The 18,358-nt window shown below is 42.9% G+C and overlaps 1 protein-coding gene and 1 long non-coding RNA gene across 2 annotated transcripts in view; one reads left to right on the top strand and one right to left on the bottom strand.

The window, feature by feature from the left end:
* The window catches only part of LOC143296458 (uncharacterized), a 153,620-nt gene extending 153,035 nt beyond the window's left edge, over nt 1–585 (bottom strand). The window contains exon 1 of the long non-coding RNA XR_013057144.1: nt 1–585. This exon is cut by the window's left edge and continues 57 nt beyond it. This is a non-coding gene — a long non-coding RNA (uncharacterized LOC143296458).
* A 298-nt stretch (nt 586–883) lies between these two features.
* LOC143296285 (tRNA (32-2'-O)-methyltransferase regulator THADA-like) overlaps nt 884–18,358 on the top strand; it is a 70,231-nt gene continuing 52,756 nt past the window's right edge. Inside the window, exons 1-12 of the mRNA XM_076608132.1 lie at nt 884–1,068; nt 2,530–2,648; nt 3,735–3,844; nt 5,380–5,546; nt 7,112–7,144; nt 9,113–9,161; nt 10,724–10,902; nt 11,751–11,836; nt 14,034–14,734; nt 15,762–15,879; nt 17,008–17,077; nt 17,928–18,121. Of these exons, the coding sequence (XP_076464247.1) occupies nt 1,029–1,068; nt 2,530–2,648; nt 3,735–3,844; nt 5,380–5,546; nt 7,112–7,144; nt 9,113–9,161; nt 10,724–10,902; nt 11,751–11,836; nt 14,034–14,734; nt 15,762–15,879; nt 17,008–17,077; nt 17,928–18,121 (1,866 nt within the window). The 5' untranslated portion in view covers nt 884–1,028. The remainder of the gene's footprint in view (nt 1,069–2,529; nt 2,649–3,734; nt 3,845–5,379; nt 5,547–7,111; nt 7,145–9,112; nt 9,162–10,723; nt 10,903–11,750; nt 11,837–14,033; nt 14,735–15,761; nt 15,880–17,007; nt 17,078–17,927; nt 18,122–18,358) is intronic.

The following is an 18,358-nucleotide window of genomic DNA, read 5'->3' as shown; positions in this document are numbered from 1 at the left end:
CAAAACCTTCGGACGCACAGTACAATCGTAACACAAAAAAGATGCTGTGTGTGTGTGGCATCCGCCGATTCCAAGCACAGAAACTCAGCAGTGAGAAAGCAAGCACTGACAGTCAGCTGCGAAGCAAGCTCAAAGCACACACACCCTCAGCTGTCGTCTGCTACAAACCACTGTCAGCAAACGGATTCTACAGGTGTGTGTTTCCTCTTGTGCACACGTCCACACAATCAATAGGCCATCCTGCTCCCACACTTTCTATCGATTCCGAGTTCGGTGCCAAATTTGCTGTGTTCTCGCTTGCGTATTCACTGTACTACAACGACACGGAGCCGAGAACACGAGCACACGAGTTTCATGTATATCACATCACACACACACACACACACGCACACGCACACACCGACACACACGCACGTCTTGACGCAGTCTCCATCACCCGGCCACTTCCCACAAAACTTCGCAAACTAGTTCTTATTTCATCGGACAGATGAAATGTTAGAGTCGACACAGCTTATATTCCCGTTTACAAAACAGTTGCTTCGTTCTTTTTATTTCTCTCATTATTTTTCTTCCGCTGACAATACAAGTTCCAAAAATAAAAGCCTTGCTGTCAATCATCACATCACGTAAATCCACTTTGTTATTGTGGCCCCGGAAGAAAATATTGCTTTGTCTGCCGGAGATAAAATAGGTCAAAGGTGAACCTAAATTTATTTTCGCCTTCAGAGAACATACGGCATGATAAACAAATTAAGCACTACAATCCCTAATCGTATGAAGGAGTTTTGTTGAAAAAGATATTCTAAAAACTTGTATGTTTCAGTTGAACAAATTTCAATTCGTGTGCGGACCTTTCAAAATGTCTGCGCCCGTGTGTATCACGACGTGAAAAGCGAAAATGCTTGAAGCAGACATCGCCAGTTCCTGAACACTTGCTTATCATTTTGTCCCCAAACACTTAAAACTATCATATTCATATTTACGTTTATTGAATGGTTGTGACCGTGAAGTTGCAGACGTGAGAGAAAATGGCTCACTTCTATGATGAGCTTCGGAAAACGTGTGAAGGTATGGCTCCCTCCTCGGTCTTTCTGTTCATCGGTCAGTGTCTTGTGTTTTAAAATGAAGGAGACGACTCAACTGACTGGAAACACAGAAAACTTTCAGCTTCCTTTAAATCGGAAAGTGGGCATGTCTGTGTAGTGTTTGCACACGCATGCGTGTGGGCATGTATACATATGTTTGTCTGCTTGCCTGTCATTGTGAAACAACACATGATGTGGGTGTAAGCACACAATCACGCACGCGCATACATGCATGCGTGCGCATGTACACACACACACACACACACACACACACACACATGCACATGCGCGCGCAACTCCCCCCCCCCCACACACACACACACACACACACACACACACACACACACACGTGCGCACGCACGCTAAGAGAGAAAGAGAGAGAGGGAGGGGGTATGGTACAAAGTTGCAATAATTATCTGCCTTTGTTTTTATTGGAATATCACATTGACACACTGACACAGTCTCACAAATGAGACAGTGTCTGTTGTGCACTCACACACACACTGTATACACACTCTCACTTTCTCACACACACACACACACACACACACATCATGTACACAAACGCACACACACACACACACACACACACACACACACACACCTGCACGCCATGCACACACATGCACACACAATGATTAACATGCACACACACACACACACACACACACACACACACACACACACACACACACACACACACACACACACACACACACACACACACATTTGAAGAACAGAAGAGAAGGGGTAAAGAGTAAGTCTGGCATGGAGCTGCAGTGTGTTTGACAATTAAGGTGGGTTTTTTGTTTTGTTTGGTTTTTCTTCTAATTATCAGAATGGAAACTTAAACATCATTTGCAAAATAACCAATAGAATTTTGTGATTTTGTTTTCACAACACAGAAAAGAGAATTATTTATTCTTGTCTGATCCAGTTGCAGGCCACTATCTCTCTCTCTCTCTCTCTCTCTCTCTAAAGTATGTATGTATATAATATATATACCCCCCTCTATCTCTCTATTATATTACTATATATTTCTCTTCCTCCTTCTCTCTTTATCTGTTTCTTTCACCAAGAAGGCTGATTTGTGCATTTACATAATGCACACTGTGTGTGTGTGTGTGTGTGTGTGTGTGTGCAGGCATGCATGTTTGTGCACATCGTGCGTGTGTGTAGCAATATAGTTCAGATAGTTTTGATTTTGTATCAACTTGGTGGCTGATACAATTAAAATTTAGCATTGAGAATATTCCACTGACTATATTGACATACATATTCATTACTTTTTGCCACAACAGACTTCCCTGTAAGAAATTTAGGCAGCATTTCTGAGTCAGTAACTAACTTACCATCCAAGCAACCTTGCAGTGTTATTTATTATTTATATTGATATTGCAGCATGGCTGCTTCGGGTTATGATGGACACTGCTCTTTGTTTCAGACTTGATGACAAAGAACGCAGGAAGCAGTGATTTGTGCACAAAGATCACGAGAGTTGTCAGCTGTTGCACAGGGAAACTGACGACTGACAGCAAACAGTTCCTTGCTGATGTGAAACAGGTGTGATCCACCATTAGAATAACATGAAATAGATTAATATTAGTCTAGAAGTACAACCATAAGATATTCTGTCTGGAAGATTTTTTTTTAACCCCTTAACTGCTGAACTTTGTTGAAATGAGATCAGTGTGGCTTAAATCTAAAGTGTAGTTATTGTTTTTTTGGTTTTGGGTTTTTTTTTTTGTTTTGTTTTTTGTTTGTTTGGTTGGGGTTTTTTTCTTTCTTTTGTTTGTTTGTTGTTGTTGTTTTTTTACTTCAGAATGGTGTCACTGACTTTGCTGAACAAACGTAATGTACTCCCAAGAAAGAAGAAGTCCAAATAAATCAAAGAATGATGATTGACATAACTGACCTGTGGTATCACAGTCATATTGAGGTGATAGCCCTTCACAGATGACCATACTTGTCAAGTCAAGTCATAATGATCTTTATTGAGGGTAAAAGAACAAGCTCATACAGTGTTTTTACATCCTGCCCTCAGAAAAATAAGAAAATACAAAAAAGGAAGAAATGGGGGAAGTGCAGGTTGGAAAAAGCGTTTGTGTTTATCTTACAGATTAATTTGTTGATTTGTTTTTATTGATGCTGGTAATAGTTAAAGAAGTATTTATTTTATCGTATTCACTCTTCTAGTTTGTGAATTGTTTGTTTTGGAGACACTAACACACACACACATAAACACACTTGCCGTGTGTGCACACTTGCACATATGTATGCTTATTTTCACCACTGCTGTCTCTTTCTCTGTGTGTGTGTGTGTGTGTGTGTGTGTGTGTGTGTGTGTGTGTGACACAGAGAGAGAGAGAGAGAGAGAGAGAGAGAATGCACATGCAGTTGTGTTTTTTGTTGTTGTTTTTAATGATTTGGGGGGATCATTTAATTTGATGATCAGATTGATTCTGTAGAGTGAGTAGATAAGTATGATATATGTATATGTATATATATATATATATATATATATATATATATATATAAACATTTTGTATCATACATTGATGCTAACTGTACAGAGTATAAATAAACTATAATGTTTTTATCAGTCATGACTGGTAAATTTTTGTCTGTTCATATTTTTCGATTGCCCAGATCTTGCTGACCAAACCTTTGGGGCATGATGAGGACCTGCTCCTCCAGTTCCTTGTCCCCCTGTATCTGAGCGTCAGCAGCAAGAATGCAGCCAAGAGAGTGCTGTCAAGGTCAGGCTTTCGTTTCAAGTGCTTGAGCTCTCTAGAAGCGATGCTGTTCTTATTTGGTTTTCATGTTGTTGTTTTTTTTTCTAAAAGTTCTATATGGCACTTCGCCTTGCAGGCTTGAAGTTTCGTGCTCTCCTTGTTCAGTGTTATATTTGACGGGCGCAATAGCTGAGTGGTTAAAGCCTTGGACTTTCAGTCTGAGAGTCCTGGGTTTGAATCTCGGTAACGGCGCCTGGTGGGCAAAGGGTGGAGATTTTTCCAATCTCCCAGGTCAACATATGTGCAGACCTGCTTGTGCCACCCCCTTCGTGTGTAGTGCAAGCAGAAGATCCTGCAATTCATGTCAGCATGGGGTGGGTCATGGAAACAAGAACATACCCCAACATGCACACCCCTGAAAACTGAGTATGGTTGCCTACATGGGAGGCGGGGGGGGAATGAGAGAGGGGGTGGGGAAGGGGTGGGGGATGAAAACGGCCATACACGTAAAAGTCCACTCGTGTACATACAAGCGAAAATGGGAGTTGCAGCCCACAAACGAAGAAGTTATATTTAATATTTGTGAAGCGCCATGAGCCTGTCCATGAGGGGACAGTGCTAGAGAAGAGCACTTCATTTTTTTTTTTTTTTTTTTTTTTTTTTAATTATCATCATCATCATTATTATTATCATTATTATTATCTTTCTTTTCTTTGATATCTTACTGTGTTCACCAGTCCGTTAATTCTGCTTATATAGTTATCTATCTTATTTCATTCTGTTTTTTTCTTGGCAAATGTTTCATAGATGCCTTAGTCAGTCACCTGCTCCTTTCAACAACAACAAAAAGTAAGCAGATGTGGTGTGGCATGTGGATCAATCCGCATGTTTTGACACCTTCTTGAAACTGAAACTGACCTGGTATTAAAATAGCATTAATCCTTTCACCACCAGTCAGTTTAGAGTGCAAAATTCCCTTGTGCTATAAACACAGAAGTATGGTGTCTAAGAATAGCTGGGGATTCCCCCTGTGATGTGTAGAAAATATGGCCTATCCTACCACCGAACATAAAAAAAAAGCAGTAGGTTCATAGACAACAGACCCATGATCTGGTCACCCTTCAGTGACATGGGTCCTCTACCTAGCTGCTGCATAAATGTGAGTTTGGCAGTGAAAGGGTTAAAATGGATAGTCTCCTGCAGGGACGTGTTGTAAGACTTGACTGAATTTACAAACATGCATATTTGTTTGTGTGTTTTGTGTTCAGCCCGTTTATCTCTCCTGATTATGCTGAGTGCTGCATGTGTGTGTGTTCATGTGTGAGTGAATGTGTGTGCATGCACACATGAACTTGTGCATTTTTGTGTGTGTGTTCAGATAGGGTGCACACTTATGTCACAAAGTTTGTGAGTCTATGCATGTGTGTGCATGTGTGTGTGTGCATTTGAGTGTGTGTGTGTGTGTGTGTGTGTGTGCATGTGCATGAAATATTTATTTATTATAGTTCAGTGTAAAACTTTATAAATCAAGATTTTTGTCTCACAATGTGTTCTTGCAGTCATTTTCAAGGACTGCCATCACCTCGGGAGGAGTTTGTGCTCCAGCTTTTGTGCCAGAAAGTTCAGGAATCCTGTGACATTGTCACCGGGTGTGATGCTTCCAACCAAGAAAATGTTCGACACGTTGTTGACATGCTTGCTGCACTTATGGACAACTTTGCTTTGGGTAAGAATTATCTTCATGTTTGTGAGTTTGTGTACTTTCTTTTATATATAGTGGAGTGATGGCCTAGAGGTAATGCGTCCGCCTAGGAAGCGAGAGAATCTGAGCGTGCTGGTTCAAATCACGGTTCAGCCGCCGATATTTTCTCCCCCTCCACTAGACCTTGAGTGGTGGTCTGGACGCTAGTCATTCGGATGAGACGATAAACCGAGGTCCCGTATGCAGCATGCACTTAGCGCATGTAAAAAAACACCACGGCAACAAAAGGGTTGTTCCTGGCAAAATTCTGTAGAAAAATCCACATCGATAGGAAAAAGAAATAAAACTGCATGCAGCAAAAAATACAAAAAAATGGGTGGCGCTGTAGTGTAGCGACGCGCTCTCCCTGGGGAGAGCAGCCCAAATTTCACACAGAGAAATCTGTTGTGATAAAAAGAAATACAAATACAACAACAATATATCTATCTATCTGTCAATATTTTGTTGTTGTTGTTGTTTTCCTGTCTGATCGTCTGCGCTTTTTCAATGGTATTACACTCATACTGTTCATTTTGAACCCTGCGGGCAGTCCAGAAGGAAATTATATCAGTAATATACAGTCATCATCAGGTCACACACCACAGAAGACCCTGCACTGCCTATGAGTCAGTATTGTTGAGTTCAGTAATGCTTGTTCTAAAAAAATAAATAAGAAAAGGCAGCAGCAGTGAACGAGGCACGAAAGGAAGGAAAAGGGAGTAGGGTGTGTGTGTGGAAGGGGGTGGGGGCAGGGTACTAACTCAGCCCGGCTCAGCAGCTGAGTGATTAACCCTTTCACCGCCAAGCTCACATTTGTGCACAGGCGTGGTCGAGGACCCATGTCACTGAAAGGTGACCATTCATTGGTCTGTTATCTATGAACCTACTGCTCTTAATGTTCAGTGGTAGGGTAGGCCATATTTTCTATACATCGCAGAGGGAATGCCCAGCTATTCTTAGCCACTGTCTTTTCTGTGTTTATACTACAAGGCAATTTTGCACTCTAATTTGACTGGCGGTGAAAGGGTTAATATCATCATTGTTGTCAGTAGGTGGTGCTTAGAAGGTGGTGTATTGCGTATGTTGGCTGAGATCAGACACCACTGAACATCACAGGAGTGATTCAACAGGAGGGCATTGAAATGAGGCAGCAGTGGGCTGACTGGTCGGATGCAGGGAAAATGTTCTGTTCGAAAGTCAGATATCCTCTTCTGGCCTCTCTCCCCCCCTCCCCAACCCTCCCAACGGCCCTGCCCCCTCCAACTCTCTTTCCCTCTGTCTGTCTGTCTGTCTCTCTCTCTCTCTCTCTCTCTCTCTCTCTCTTACACTATCTGTTTTTTTCTCATTCACTGTCAGTCTGTTGGTCTGTCTGACTCTGACTCTGAGACATGTTTTACCAGTACACAGATACATTTAAAGGAACACACACACACACACACACACACACACACACACACGCATACACCTCCCCTGTTTCTCCACACATAATAATTTATTCTGTTTGCATTATTATTTTTCAGAAAAAAGAACGTTCTGTTTGTATTTTTCAGGGGAAACCTGTGTGTCCACAATGTCTTCAGCAGGTAAGGTTTCTTCATTTGTGTCATACAAGTTAAAAGCCTTGCTGATTTCATGTTATCATTTGTAATTTTTAGGTGTCTAGGGGGATGCCACAGCAGAATCGGTTAGGCGTCAAACTTCTGATCTGGTTTTCGCCTGTGATGAGGGTTTGAGGTCCCATTTCAGCATAGTTTTGTGTCCTCGGGCGGCCAGGACGGCATCGTCGTCAACCAGGATGTTGATGAGCTCCCCGCCACTGCCACCGGCCCCGCCCCTGCCCCCGCCCCTGCCCCTGCCCCTGCCCCCGCCCCCGCCCCTGCCCCCGCCCCCACCCCTGCCCCCGCCCCCACCCAGGCCCCCGCCCCTGCCCAGGCCCCTGCCCCCGCCCCTGCCCCCGCCCCCGCCCCTGCCCCCGCCCCCACCCAGGCCCCCGCCCCTGCCCAGGCCCCTGCCCCTGCCCCCCACCCCTTCCCCTGCAGTGACGCCTCCTTGAGCTACTGAAATACTGAAATGCTGAAATTTGTCTTTGGTAAAGGCACTTTACTCCAGTTTTCCTCACTCCATGTAGGTGTGAATGGGTACCTGACGGATTTTTTTTTTATATGATAGTCAGTCGTGTCCAACTATGACCATCAGAACAGCAGAGGAGGCAACTGCTGTTCCGACTATTTGGGCTAGAATTTGATTATAGTGGAGAGTGTCTGGCCCAAGTACATCCCCACTCTCTCGGCCAAGAGGGTTTTAGGACAGTCGGCGTTGGAATGGTTCCCAAAGGCCAACTAGCCCACAATGCTGCAGCACTAAGAGCCAGTGCAGTTATGCCTCCTAGTTTGAGAGCTATAGTCCTTCACAAAAGACTAAGCTGTAAATGATTTCCCATTGACTGGAGAAACCATTGATAATACTGTAAATACAGCTCTCACTTTGCTGTTGGCCCAAATGTAAACTTATGTCAATCTGTGATATAAGCCGAGTGTTGGGCCAAACGAGGGAGGTTCTGGCGAGGTATTAGGGAATGGTTAAAGTGCCGGAATGAGGGCATTGGGTCTGACCTGCCTTATCCTATGTTGCTGGGCTCTTGACTCATTAATTCTTAGTGAATATGAATTATTTGCCCTAATTGCCATAAAAGGCTGAGACCTTTAGCTTTTTTTTTAGTATCTAGATCAGTAGATTGATTTGCTAAAAAAAAAAGATAGATTGTCTGAAAAAAAAACTTGCTTTTATTTCCTTTTATTCTAACTGTTGCATGTATTGGCGTGTTTGTGTCTGTGTGTGTGCACATGCCTTTGTGTGTGTGTGTGTGTGTGTGTGTGTGTGTTTGAGTGAGCATACGTCTGTTTGCTCATGTCTGTATGTAAACGTGTGCAAGGGGAAATACGTGCAGGTGAGTTTACCTTCATTCTGGTAAATCTGACTGCAGGTTGTGTGTGTGTGTGTTTGTGTGTGTGTGTGTGTGTGTGTGTGTGTGTGTCTGTATGCATGTGTGTGTGTGTGTGTTTGTGCATGCATATGTGTGTGGGTGTGTGTTTAAAGGCATACGCAACTCAAAGTCAGTCATAACTCTAAATCAGCCAAACCTTATGTCAGTCATAAGCCATTGAATTTAAAACGCATATTTTGCATAAAAATAATGTAAATAACTTCTCTTCAAACAAAATGACATTATGATAGTTGCAGTTGTTATTTTTGTGAATGTGAGAGTGTGTGTGTGTATTGTGCATGTGTGTATCATTCTATGCACCACTGAGCTGTTTGAAAGAATGTGTGTGTGTGTGTGTGTGTGTGTGTGTGTGTGAGCGCATGCGTGCATATATGTGCACAGATGGTCTCCAGTGTATGCATGCTTTGTGTGTGTGTGTCTGTGCATCCATCTGTGTGCACATGCATGCATGTGTGTGTGTGTGTGTGTGTGTGCGTGCGTGTGTTTGTGTGTTTGAACCAGTGTTTCATGATTTCTCTTTAATGTGTAATTCTTTGTTCTTCCACAGCCATGGTTTTTCTGGCCAGAGCTCAGGATTATTTCTTCCAGCTTTTCAGGTAAGTCAGTGAGAAAGAGTTTCTGAACAAACTTCTTATAATTGTGTGGTAATTTTGAAGATTATAACCTTTTTTGTTCTGTAGTTATCTGTGCTTTTTTTGCTTTTTATTATTATAATTTTTTTTTTTTTTTTTTTTGTTTTTTTGTCCCTTGCATTGAAGGCTATATTCCTCAAATGTGAAACATCATCATCATCATTACCAGAGCTTTGCACAGTTCATAATAGCAATGTACAAGAAATATAGCATGAACACATTAAACAATTGCAGAGTACTACAGCAGCAGTTGATGTTGGTTTTTTAAATAGTGGGAGAAAAAAAATGGAAATTGATATTGATATATATATATATATACATATATATACATATATATATATATATATATATATATATATATATATATATATATATATATATATATCTTAAACAGATCTGGGAGCAAAATATGTCATTGTGATCTAATCTCAGCAGATTCTAAACTGAGAGTGACAAGAATCTTGACCAGTGAGAAGAAATCACTTTTACATTCCAGGAGGTTTGTGTGTGGTGTGTGTGTGTGTGTGTGTGTGTACCCTTGAATGTTTGGTATATTGAGCATTTTTTTTCATACACCTATCATTACAGAAAAAAAACAGATATCTTTTTTATGTTAGTGTAAAGTGTGTAGTGCTTGATAGTTGAGCTACAGAAATTTAAGTGTTTGATGTTGATAATAATCAGAAGAAGAAGAAGAGGGATGGTAAGAATTTATTTGTCAGGGGGGCAAAGGGGAGGTTACCTACTTCCGGGAGGTTATCGACTGTAGCTACTTTCATTTTCTCCGCATAGGCGGATAGTAGTTTGCACAGGACAGGAATGTCAGACCCCTGCCGGAGTCTGCACTAGTGGATCACGGTATGTTACTTAAACGTAATTTTAGATAGAAAATTTCCTTTTTAAAGAAAAAATGATTTACTCATTCTACCCCACAGCTACATGCCTCCTACAACTCCCCTGGACCAGCACTACATTAGACCACCGTAGTAAAAAAACAGGATGGTTCACTAAAATGGTGAAAATCAATGGAGAATTGTTGATTTAACTGGTCGAACAAAGCTTCGTTTTCATGCTTCCAGAATCCGTAAACAGTTCAGTTTAGAATGCCATCTGTACCAAGCAAGAATAAACAAAATAAGAGTAGTGTGTTGGTACGAGAATACATGTTCCTGGTTCACAGGTGGAGTAATTATGATACAAGTTAACTTGTACCTGGAGTGGAATGAGTAAAGGAGATGAGAAGAAATCACCCTGATAAGCCAACCATGGCTGACGGCTGTCACTCACACATGCTGAGAACTCTTTATTTATTTGTATTTGTGTGATTCGTATCTTATAAACTTTAACATTTCATGGCAGATAGAACATCTACTATTCCATGCTATTCTGTTCTATTCTCCATGAGACAGACAAGGTGGACAGTCAGCAGTTTATTTGTGTGATTCGTATCTTATGAACTTTAACATTTCATGGCAGATAGAACATCTACTATTCCATGCTATTCTGTTCTATTCTCCATGAGACAGACAAGGTGGACAGTCAGCAGTGCAGGTGAACGCTGTGATGCACCACTGTCATGTGACCATGCAGGCCATGAATCGACTGACCCAGCGACACCTGCCCAGGGATGCTCAACCCGTGCAACCGCTGTCGCAGGTGACGCTGGCACGCGTTATGCAGACGGACATTCTTGTTATGCTGGAGGGTAGGTTGGATATAGTTTTTTTTATTGTTGTGTGTGTGTGTGTGTGTGTACAGCTGCATGTGAGTGTGTGTGGGGAGTGTGTGTGTAGGGTGTGGTTAGGTGTAGGGGGGTGTGTGTCTGTAGGGTTGTGTGCATGTGGGTGTATGTGTGTCTGTGTGGGTTGGTGGGTGTTAGCATGTGTATGTGTGCACATGTGTATTGCATGTGTGTGTGTGTGTGTGTCGTGTGTGCCAGTGTGTGGGTATGTGTATGCATGTTGTTGTTTTTTATGTTAACGTTTTACACAAACCTAGGGTTAGCTCTGAAGTCCTGACCAGCGTGTTGGGTTTATGTGTAGGTCAGGCATCTGCTCCTTTTTTTCTTTTTTACTTCTTCAACAGCGGGTTTGGTGAAGCATGTATGGATCAGCCCGCACTCTGTGACACCTTTTTGAAACTGAAACTGCTTGTGTCTCGGCTTCCATGATACAGTAGAAGACACTGAGATATTGCAGGAGGAGAATAGTGTGTGTGTGTGTGTGTGTGTGTGTGTGTGTGTGTGTGTGAGTGGGTGGGTGTGTGGGTGTGTGTGAGTGGGTGGGTGTGTGTGAGTGGGTGCGTGGGTGGGTGCATACTTGTGATATGTCTCATTTTCATACTGTCTTAGCATACTCAGGTTCAGTTTATTTGTATTTCATCATATTGTTTTGGGGTTTTTTTTGTTTTTTTGTTTTTGTTTTTTCACACATGGGACAGTAAAGTTCTCTACCTGTGTACAGATGATAAACCAGTCTTGAGTCTTGATTAACAATTAAATGATGTGAGCTGCAACACAATAGTTGATATCTTGTTGTGGCAATGTCTCCACAGAACAGATGATGGTGGACTGCCGATGTTGCTGTGCCATCAACCTTGTGCTGCTGCTGCAGATGTTTGCACCTGAATTCTTGCCACAGGTAAGTCAGTCAGTCAGGTCAAGTGGCAGCACCATTCCCAGATGCTTACTTCCTTCAGTGCATCAGCAGCTGCCATAACGAGGCGGTAGTTAGCTTCTGGGAGAATGACAACTTCTTCTTCTTCTGCGTTCACTCGTATGCATACGAGTTGTCTTTTACGTGTATGACCGTTTTTACCCCGCCATGTAGGCAGCCATACTCCGTTTTCGGGGGTGTGCATGCTGGGTATGTTTTTGTTTCCATAACCCACCGAACGCTGACATGGATTACAGGATCTTTAACGTGCGTATTTGATCTTCTGCTTGCATATACACACGAAGGGGGTTCAGGCACTAGCAGGTCTGCACATATGTTGACCTGGGAGATCGTAAAAATCTCCACCCTTTACCCACCAGGCGCCGTCACGGTGATTCGAACCCGGGACCCTCAGATTGAAAGTCCAACGCTTTAACCATTCGGCTATTGCGCCCGTCTGGGAGAATGACAACTGGGGGGACGTGGGTTGGAGCCCATGGAGGGGTCAGACGTGAGATTCCTCAGACTGTAGTCTGAAATCAGACTAAAGATGTGACCCATAGCCAGTTTAATTACACATACTTAACCGTGACCCAACTAGTGCAGACTCCGGCAGGGGTCTGACATTCCTGTCCTGTGCAAACTACTATCCGCCTATGCGGAGAAAACGAAACTACGGCCGATAACCTCCCGGAAGTAGGTAACCTCCCCTTTGTCCCGCTGGCTAGCGCCCTCTTTTTCCGGCAGCCATTATGACTCCTGTTCCTGTGCTCTCCATACGGCTAAGTTTTTTTTCGTATTTTCTATCTGTCTGTCGATTCTCTGGCGTTCTTGTTTTTTGTCAAATTTTGTCTTGAACCATGTCACATAATTATATGGTTCGATTGGGAGAGTTCTTAATCATACATACATACATACATATATATAATTGTGGAGGTAAAGCGGACTGATGGCCTAGAGGTAACATGTCCGCCTAGGAAGCGAGAAAATCTGAGCGCGCTGGTTCGAATCATGGCTCAGCCGCCGATATTTTCTCCCCCTCCACTAGACCTTGAGTGGTGGTCTGGACGCTAGTCATTCAGATGAGACGATAAACCGACGTCCCATGTGCAGCATGCCACTTAGCGCATGTAAAAGAACCCACAGCAACAACAGGGTTGTTCATGGCAAAATTCTGTAGAAAAATCCACTTCGATAGGAAAAACAAATAAAACTGCACGCAGGAAAAAAAACAACCCAAAAATGGGTGGCGCTGTAGTGTAGCGACGCGCTCTCCCTGGGGAGAGCAGCCCGAATTTCACACAGAGAAATCTGTTCTGATAAAAAGAAATAAACACAAATACAAAGCAACAATTTCAGGCTAACAAAATCACAATCTCACCCATAATGGTGTCTGTGTTGTTGTTTTTGTGTGTGTTGTTGTTTTTTGCAATTTTTTTTTCCGAACCAGGACTGGCTCCAAGGCATAGTAGGTGGTATCCTGCGTTTGTTAAATCAGGACAGGCACAGTTGAACACCACTGGCATGACTAGGCAGCAGTGCATGGTCTTCTCTTGCGTGTGGACTTCTGGTGATCTGACATCGATAGTTCCCTTTGGACTGCTGGTGCTTAGACTGCAGCAGATGAACCTGGTGTGTTTGTGGAGAGGGTTGAGGTTGGGGGGAGGGCTAGGAGTGAGTGGCGTGTGTGTATATATATATATGTGTGCGTGTGTGTGTGTGTTATGTGTACTTGTGTGCATATGATAAACTGCAGGTACTGCCACCATTCATCACCAACCATTCCTGTCTTTTTACCTTCTCTCTGTGTCTCTCTCTCTGTCTCCCTTTCAGTCTCTGTGTGTCTCTCTGTCTCTCTCTCTCTGTGTCTCTCTGTCTCTGTCTCTCTCTCTCTCTCTCCCCCTCCCTCTTTGACTCTATTTCTGTCTCTCCCGCTCCCTCCCTCTCCTTCTCTGTCATCTCTCTCTCTCCCTCCTTCCCACCTTCCCTTTCTCCCTTTGCCTCTTTCCCTCTCCCTTCCATTTTCCCTTCCAGTATCATCGAGACATCAGCCATAATACTTTTTGTATGTTTAAAAAAACTGAATATATATAAATATAAATATATATATATATATATATATATATATATATATATATATATATATATATATATATCTGTGCTGTGTGATGGATATTAACAGTTCATCCACAAGTCCTTGGGTCTGGAACCGGTGACGCCAGACCTTCCTCCTGCTCCTTCCTGGTTGGCGGGAGTCCAGCTGTCCAGGATGACCTTGACCTCCTCCTCCTCCTCCTCTTCCTGTCTGTCCCCCATGACATCCCTGGCACTGATGTGGGGGATGGTTTCCATGCTGGATGTCAGCATCCTCACCACGGCACCCACCTCCGAAACTGTCAAAGATGCATGGGCTTTTGGGGATTCCCCCGGCACCGGGAAGAATGACAGTCCATCAAAGAATGTTGACTATGATGCGTCGTCAAAGAAAGACGATTGTAGAACGTCATCAAATGAAGCTGATAAAGGAGTGGTGAACGTTTCCCTTAATGTCGGCACTGCTGCTAGTAGCGATGCCCCTGAGACGCCTCAGAAAGATTCGAGCATCGGAGAAAAGGCAGCCGCCGCCGTGGCAGAGGAGGATGGTGGGGAAGGGGATCCGGAGCGAGCGGAGACGGTGACGAGGGTGGGGGAGAGGGGAGGTGGTGGTACTACTACTACTACTGCTGCTGCTACTAGGGGGTCCGGAGAAGGGGAAGGTGAGGCAGGGGGCACAGTGTGTGAGGCCCTGTTAGGGAGGCTGGTGGGTGTGGACGAGGCGTGTGGCAGCACCGTCAGCAGGGTGCAGTGCGTCAAGACCGTCACCCTGTGGACCTCCAGGATCATGTGAGTTATACACACACACACTCACACACACACACACACACACACACACACACATGCGTGCATGCACATATACACGCACACAAATATTCGCACGCATGTTCATCTACAAGAACACTCACACATTCTTTCACACACGTGCGCGCGCACACACACAAATATGTATGTATATGTATATATGTGCACGCGCATGTGTGTGTGTGTGTGTGTGTGCGTAGATAGACAGATAGATGTAGATATAGATATAAATCTTTTTTTTTTATTATATGTATACACACATACATACAAACACACATGCATACGCTCTCACACATACACACACACACACATATATACACATATGCGTTCATACATGCATACACACAGCGCACACACACACACACACACACAACCAAACATACACACGCTATCAAAGACACACACTAAAGGACTAGAGGGAAAAAAACCAATATCTATAAATTACAAATCATAGACCGTTACTATATGTAATGAACCTTAATGCCTGACCAGCACGTTGAGTTTAGTCGTAGGTCAAGTACCTGCTTCTTTCTTTTAAAAAAAAAAAAAAATTATGTAAGCAGACATGTAATATAATCAGAAAACAGAGCCATTTTGCGCCAGTTAGTATGGAGGACTTTCGCTTTTTCATGATTTTTGGCAGATGCAGCTTTTGGGATGAGTGCATCTAAGACATGTTCAAAATAACTTTTCTCCTTGAATTAAGGGGATCACCTTATGCACTCACTGTATCACCGTATAGTTTGGAACTTACGGCATATGGAACAGTCCTCATGCTTCACACCCCCTTGAGTTCAAGTCTGGCCTTAAAACCCACCCCTTCCCAAAATAGCCTCCCTTGCCTGCCCTTCCTAGTCTTTAGTTTCTACAGTTTTAGAGTTATGCATGCGTGTGAATGACTGGTGCGAAAGCGCTTTGATTTGTCTCTGCACAAGATCCAGCGCTATATAAATACCATAGTATTAGTAGTATTAGTAGTAAACTGAAACTGAACCATTATTATGTGTGACAGGAACTGTCTGAAAGAAGGAGCCGTGTCGCCCGCCGTGTGTCGCCGATTGCAAGGTGAAGGTCAGGCGGTGCAGCGTCTGTTCGGCTACGTGTGGACACACTGGCATGACCAGCTGGACGTGAGTGCTCACTGAAGCGTATCAGTTACATTGTTCATTCATTCTGTATTTTTTTGTGTTTTAATTTTTCTTTTGTTTTTTCCCTTGCATTGGAGGGTATATTTCTCATATTGAAACCAGAATTTTTCACAGTTCATACATATCACTATAGAAGAAATACAGAATTAACACACTAAACAATTGTGCAGTACTACAGCAACAATTGATTTGCAAGGGTATTTCTATTTCATAACTTATAAAGAAGATGAAAAATAATTTTTAAAAACAGCAGCAACAAACAAAAGCTGAAAAAAAACCAAAAAAAAACAGACAGACAACACAATGACAAAAATAACAAAAGGTTCATCGCACAGTAAACAATACTGAGGAAGTATCAAAGTGTAAGCTGTGTCGTATACTGAGAATGTATTAAACTCAAAGTGTAAGCTGTGTCGTATACTGAGAATGTATCAAACTCAAAGTGTAAGCTGTGTCGTATACTGAGAATGTATTAAACTCAAAGTGTAAGCTGTGTCGTATACTGAGAATGTATCAAACTCAAAGTGTAAGCTGTGTCGTATACTGAGAATGTATTAAACTCAAAGTGTAAGCTGTGTCGTATACTGAGAATGTATTAAACTCAAAGTGTAAGCTGTGTCGTATACTGAGAATGTATCAAACTCAAAGTGTAAGCTGTGTCATATACTGAGAATGTATCAGACTCAAAGTGTAAGCTGTGTCGCATACTGAGAATGTATCAAACTCAAAGTGTAAGCTGTGTCGTATACTGAGAATGTATTAAACTCAAAGTGTAAGCTGTGTCGTATACTGAGAATGTATCAAACTCAAAGTGTAAGCTGTGTAGTATCTCAGTGAACTGACAGCCCTTTCACTGACAAGCATGCTTGTCAGCAGCAGTCAAGGAGTTGATTTGTCTGGATGTGTATACCTATAATCGTATCAAAAATCTGCCTTCAGTTATAACAGAATGCCAATTGTGCAAGTCTTTTGTGGGTTTGGATGTTTTCTGTTTGTTTTGGGGGGTTTTTTGCTGCTTTTTTTTCTTCTTTTTTTTAATCTGTTTTTTTAGTCCTTTATTTATCTTATATTTTTAAAAAATCTAATATCTCTTTTTTGTATGTGTGTCAGGTGATTCGACAAAACTCAAGAATTATCTTTGACAACTGTCTCAAGCTACATGTGTTGGCATCCCAGTGTGGTAAGTTTTCTTGGCTTTCTCTCTCGCTGTGGAAGAAAAATAGAGCGGAAGGAAAATTGTATCTAATGTTACATCATAGTAACAGATTTAAAGAAAACAAAAAGTTTTAAAACGTAGTTGCAGGATTTGTTTGCAGAACTATTGGGTCATATTCAGACACAACTGACCGTCACACATTGTATTATTACTTACATAGTAACAGATTTAAAGAAAACAAAAAGTTTTAAAATGTAGTCGCGGGATTTGTTTGCAGAACTATTGGGTCATGTTCAGACACAACTGAAGTCACACATTGTGGTATTATTATTACTTACCATTATCATCACTGGTTTCCATGCGGAGGATGTGCCCTGGGACCCCTTCCTGCTGGGCAACGATTGGTCATAGTCAGACACAGCTGACCATCACACATTGTATTGTATTTGTATTTTTCTTTTTTGTCACAACAGATTTCTCTTTGTGAAATTCGGGCTCCTTTCCCCAGGGAGAGCGTGTTGCTACAATGAGAGCGCCACCCATTTTTTGGTACTTTTTCCTGTGTGCAGTTTTATTTGTTTTTCCTATCGAAGTGGATTTTTCTACAGAATTTTGCCAGGAACAACCCGTGGGTTCTTCTACATGCACTAAGTGAATGTTGTACTCGGGATCTCGGTTTATCATCTCATCCGAATGACTAGAGTCCAGACCACCACTCAAGGTGTAGTGGAGGGGGAGAAAATATCAGCGGCTGAGCCCTGATTCGAACCAGCGCGCTCAGATTCTCTCACTTCTTAGGCGGACGTGTTACCTCTGGGCCGTCGCTCCACTTCCATGTTATTACTTACCGTTACCATCACTGGTTTCCGTGCAGAGGACGTACCCATGGACCCCTTCCTGCTGGCCCTGCTGGGTGAGGTGCTGGCCATGGACTGGGGCAGTCCCTGCAAGCTGTCCGCCCTGTGCAGCCTGGCCGCCCTCCTGGGGCCCTCCCCCTTCCTCCTCCGCCACCCTCGCTTCCCCGCCACCCTCCTGGCACAGATGGTCGACCAGGCTGTGGCTTGTCATGTGGGTGGTCTGGTTTGTTTTTGTTGTTGACTTCATGTGTGTGTGTGTGTGTGTGTGAACAAAGCGAGTCTTGTGACTCTTCTGTTTTCCTTTTTGTTGTTGTTGATTTCATGTGTGTGTGTGTGTGTGTGTGTGTGTGAACAAAGCGAGTCTTGTGACTCTTCTGTGTTCCTTTTTGTTCTGGTTATTCTGCTTATTCCGGGGAGGTGGGGTGGGTATGTGTGTGTGTGTGTGTGT

The sequence above is a fragment of the Babylonia areolata genome, chromosome 21 (assembly GCF_041734735.1).
Source record: "Babylonia areolata isolate BAREFJ2019XMU chromosome 21, ASM4173473v1, whole genome shotgun sequence".
Taxonomy (NCBI): domain Eukaryota; kingdom Metazoa; phylum Mollusca; class Gastropoda; order Neogastropoda; family Buccinidae; genus Babylonia; species Babylonia areolata.
The sequence above is the reverse complement of the archived record's forward strand: the minus strand, read 5'-3'. Positions and strand labels throughout refer to the sequence as shown.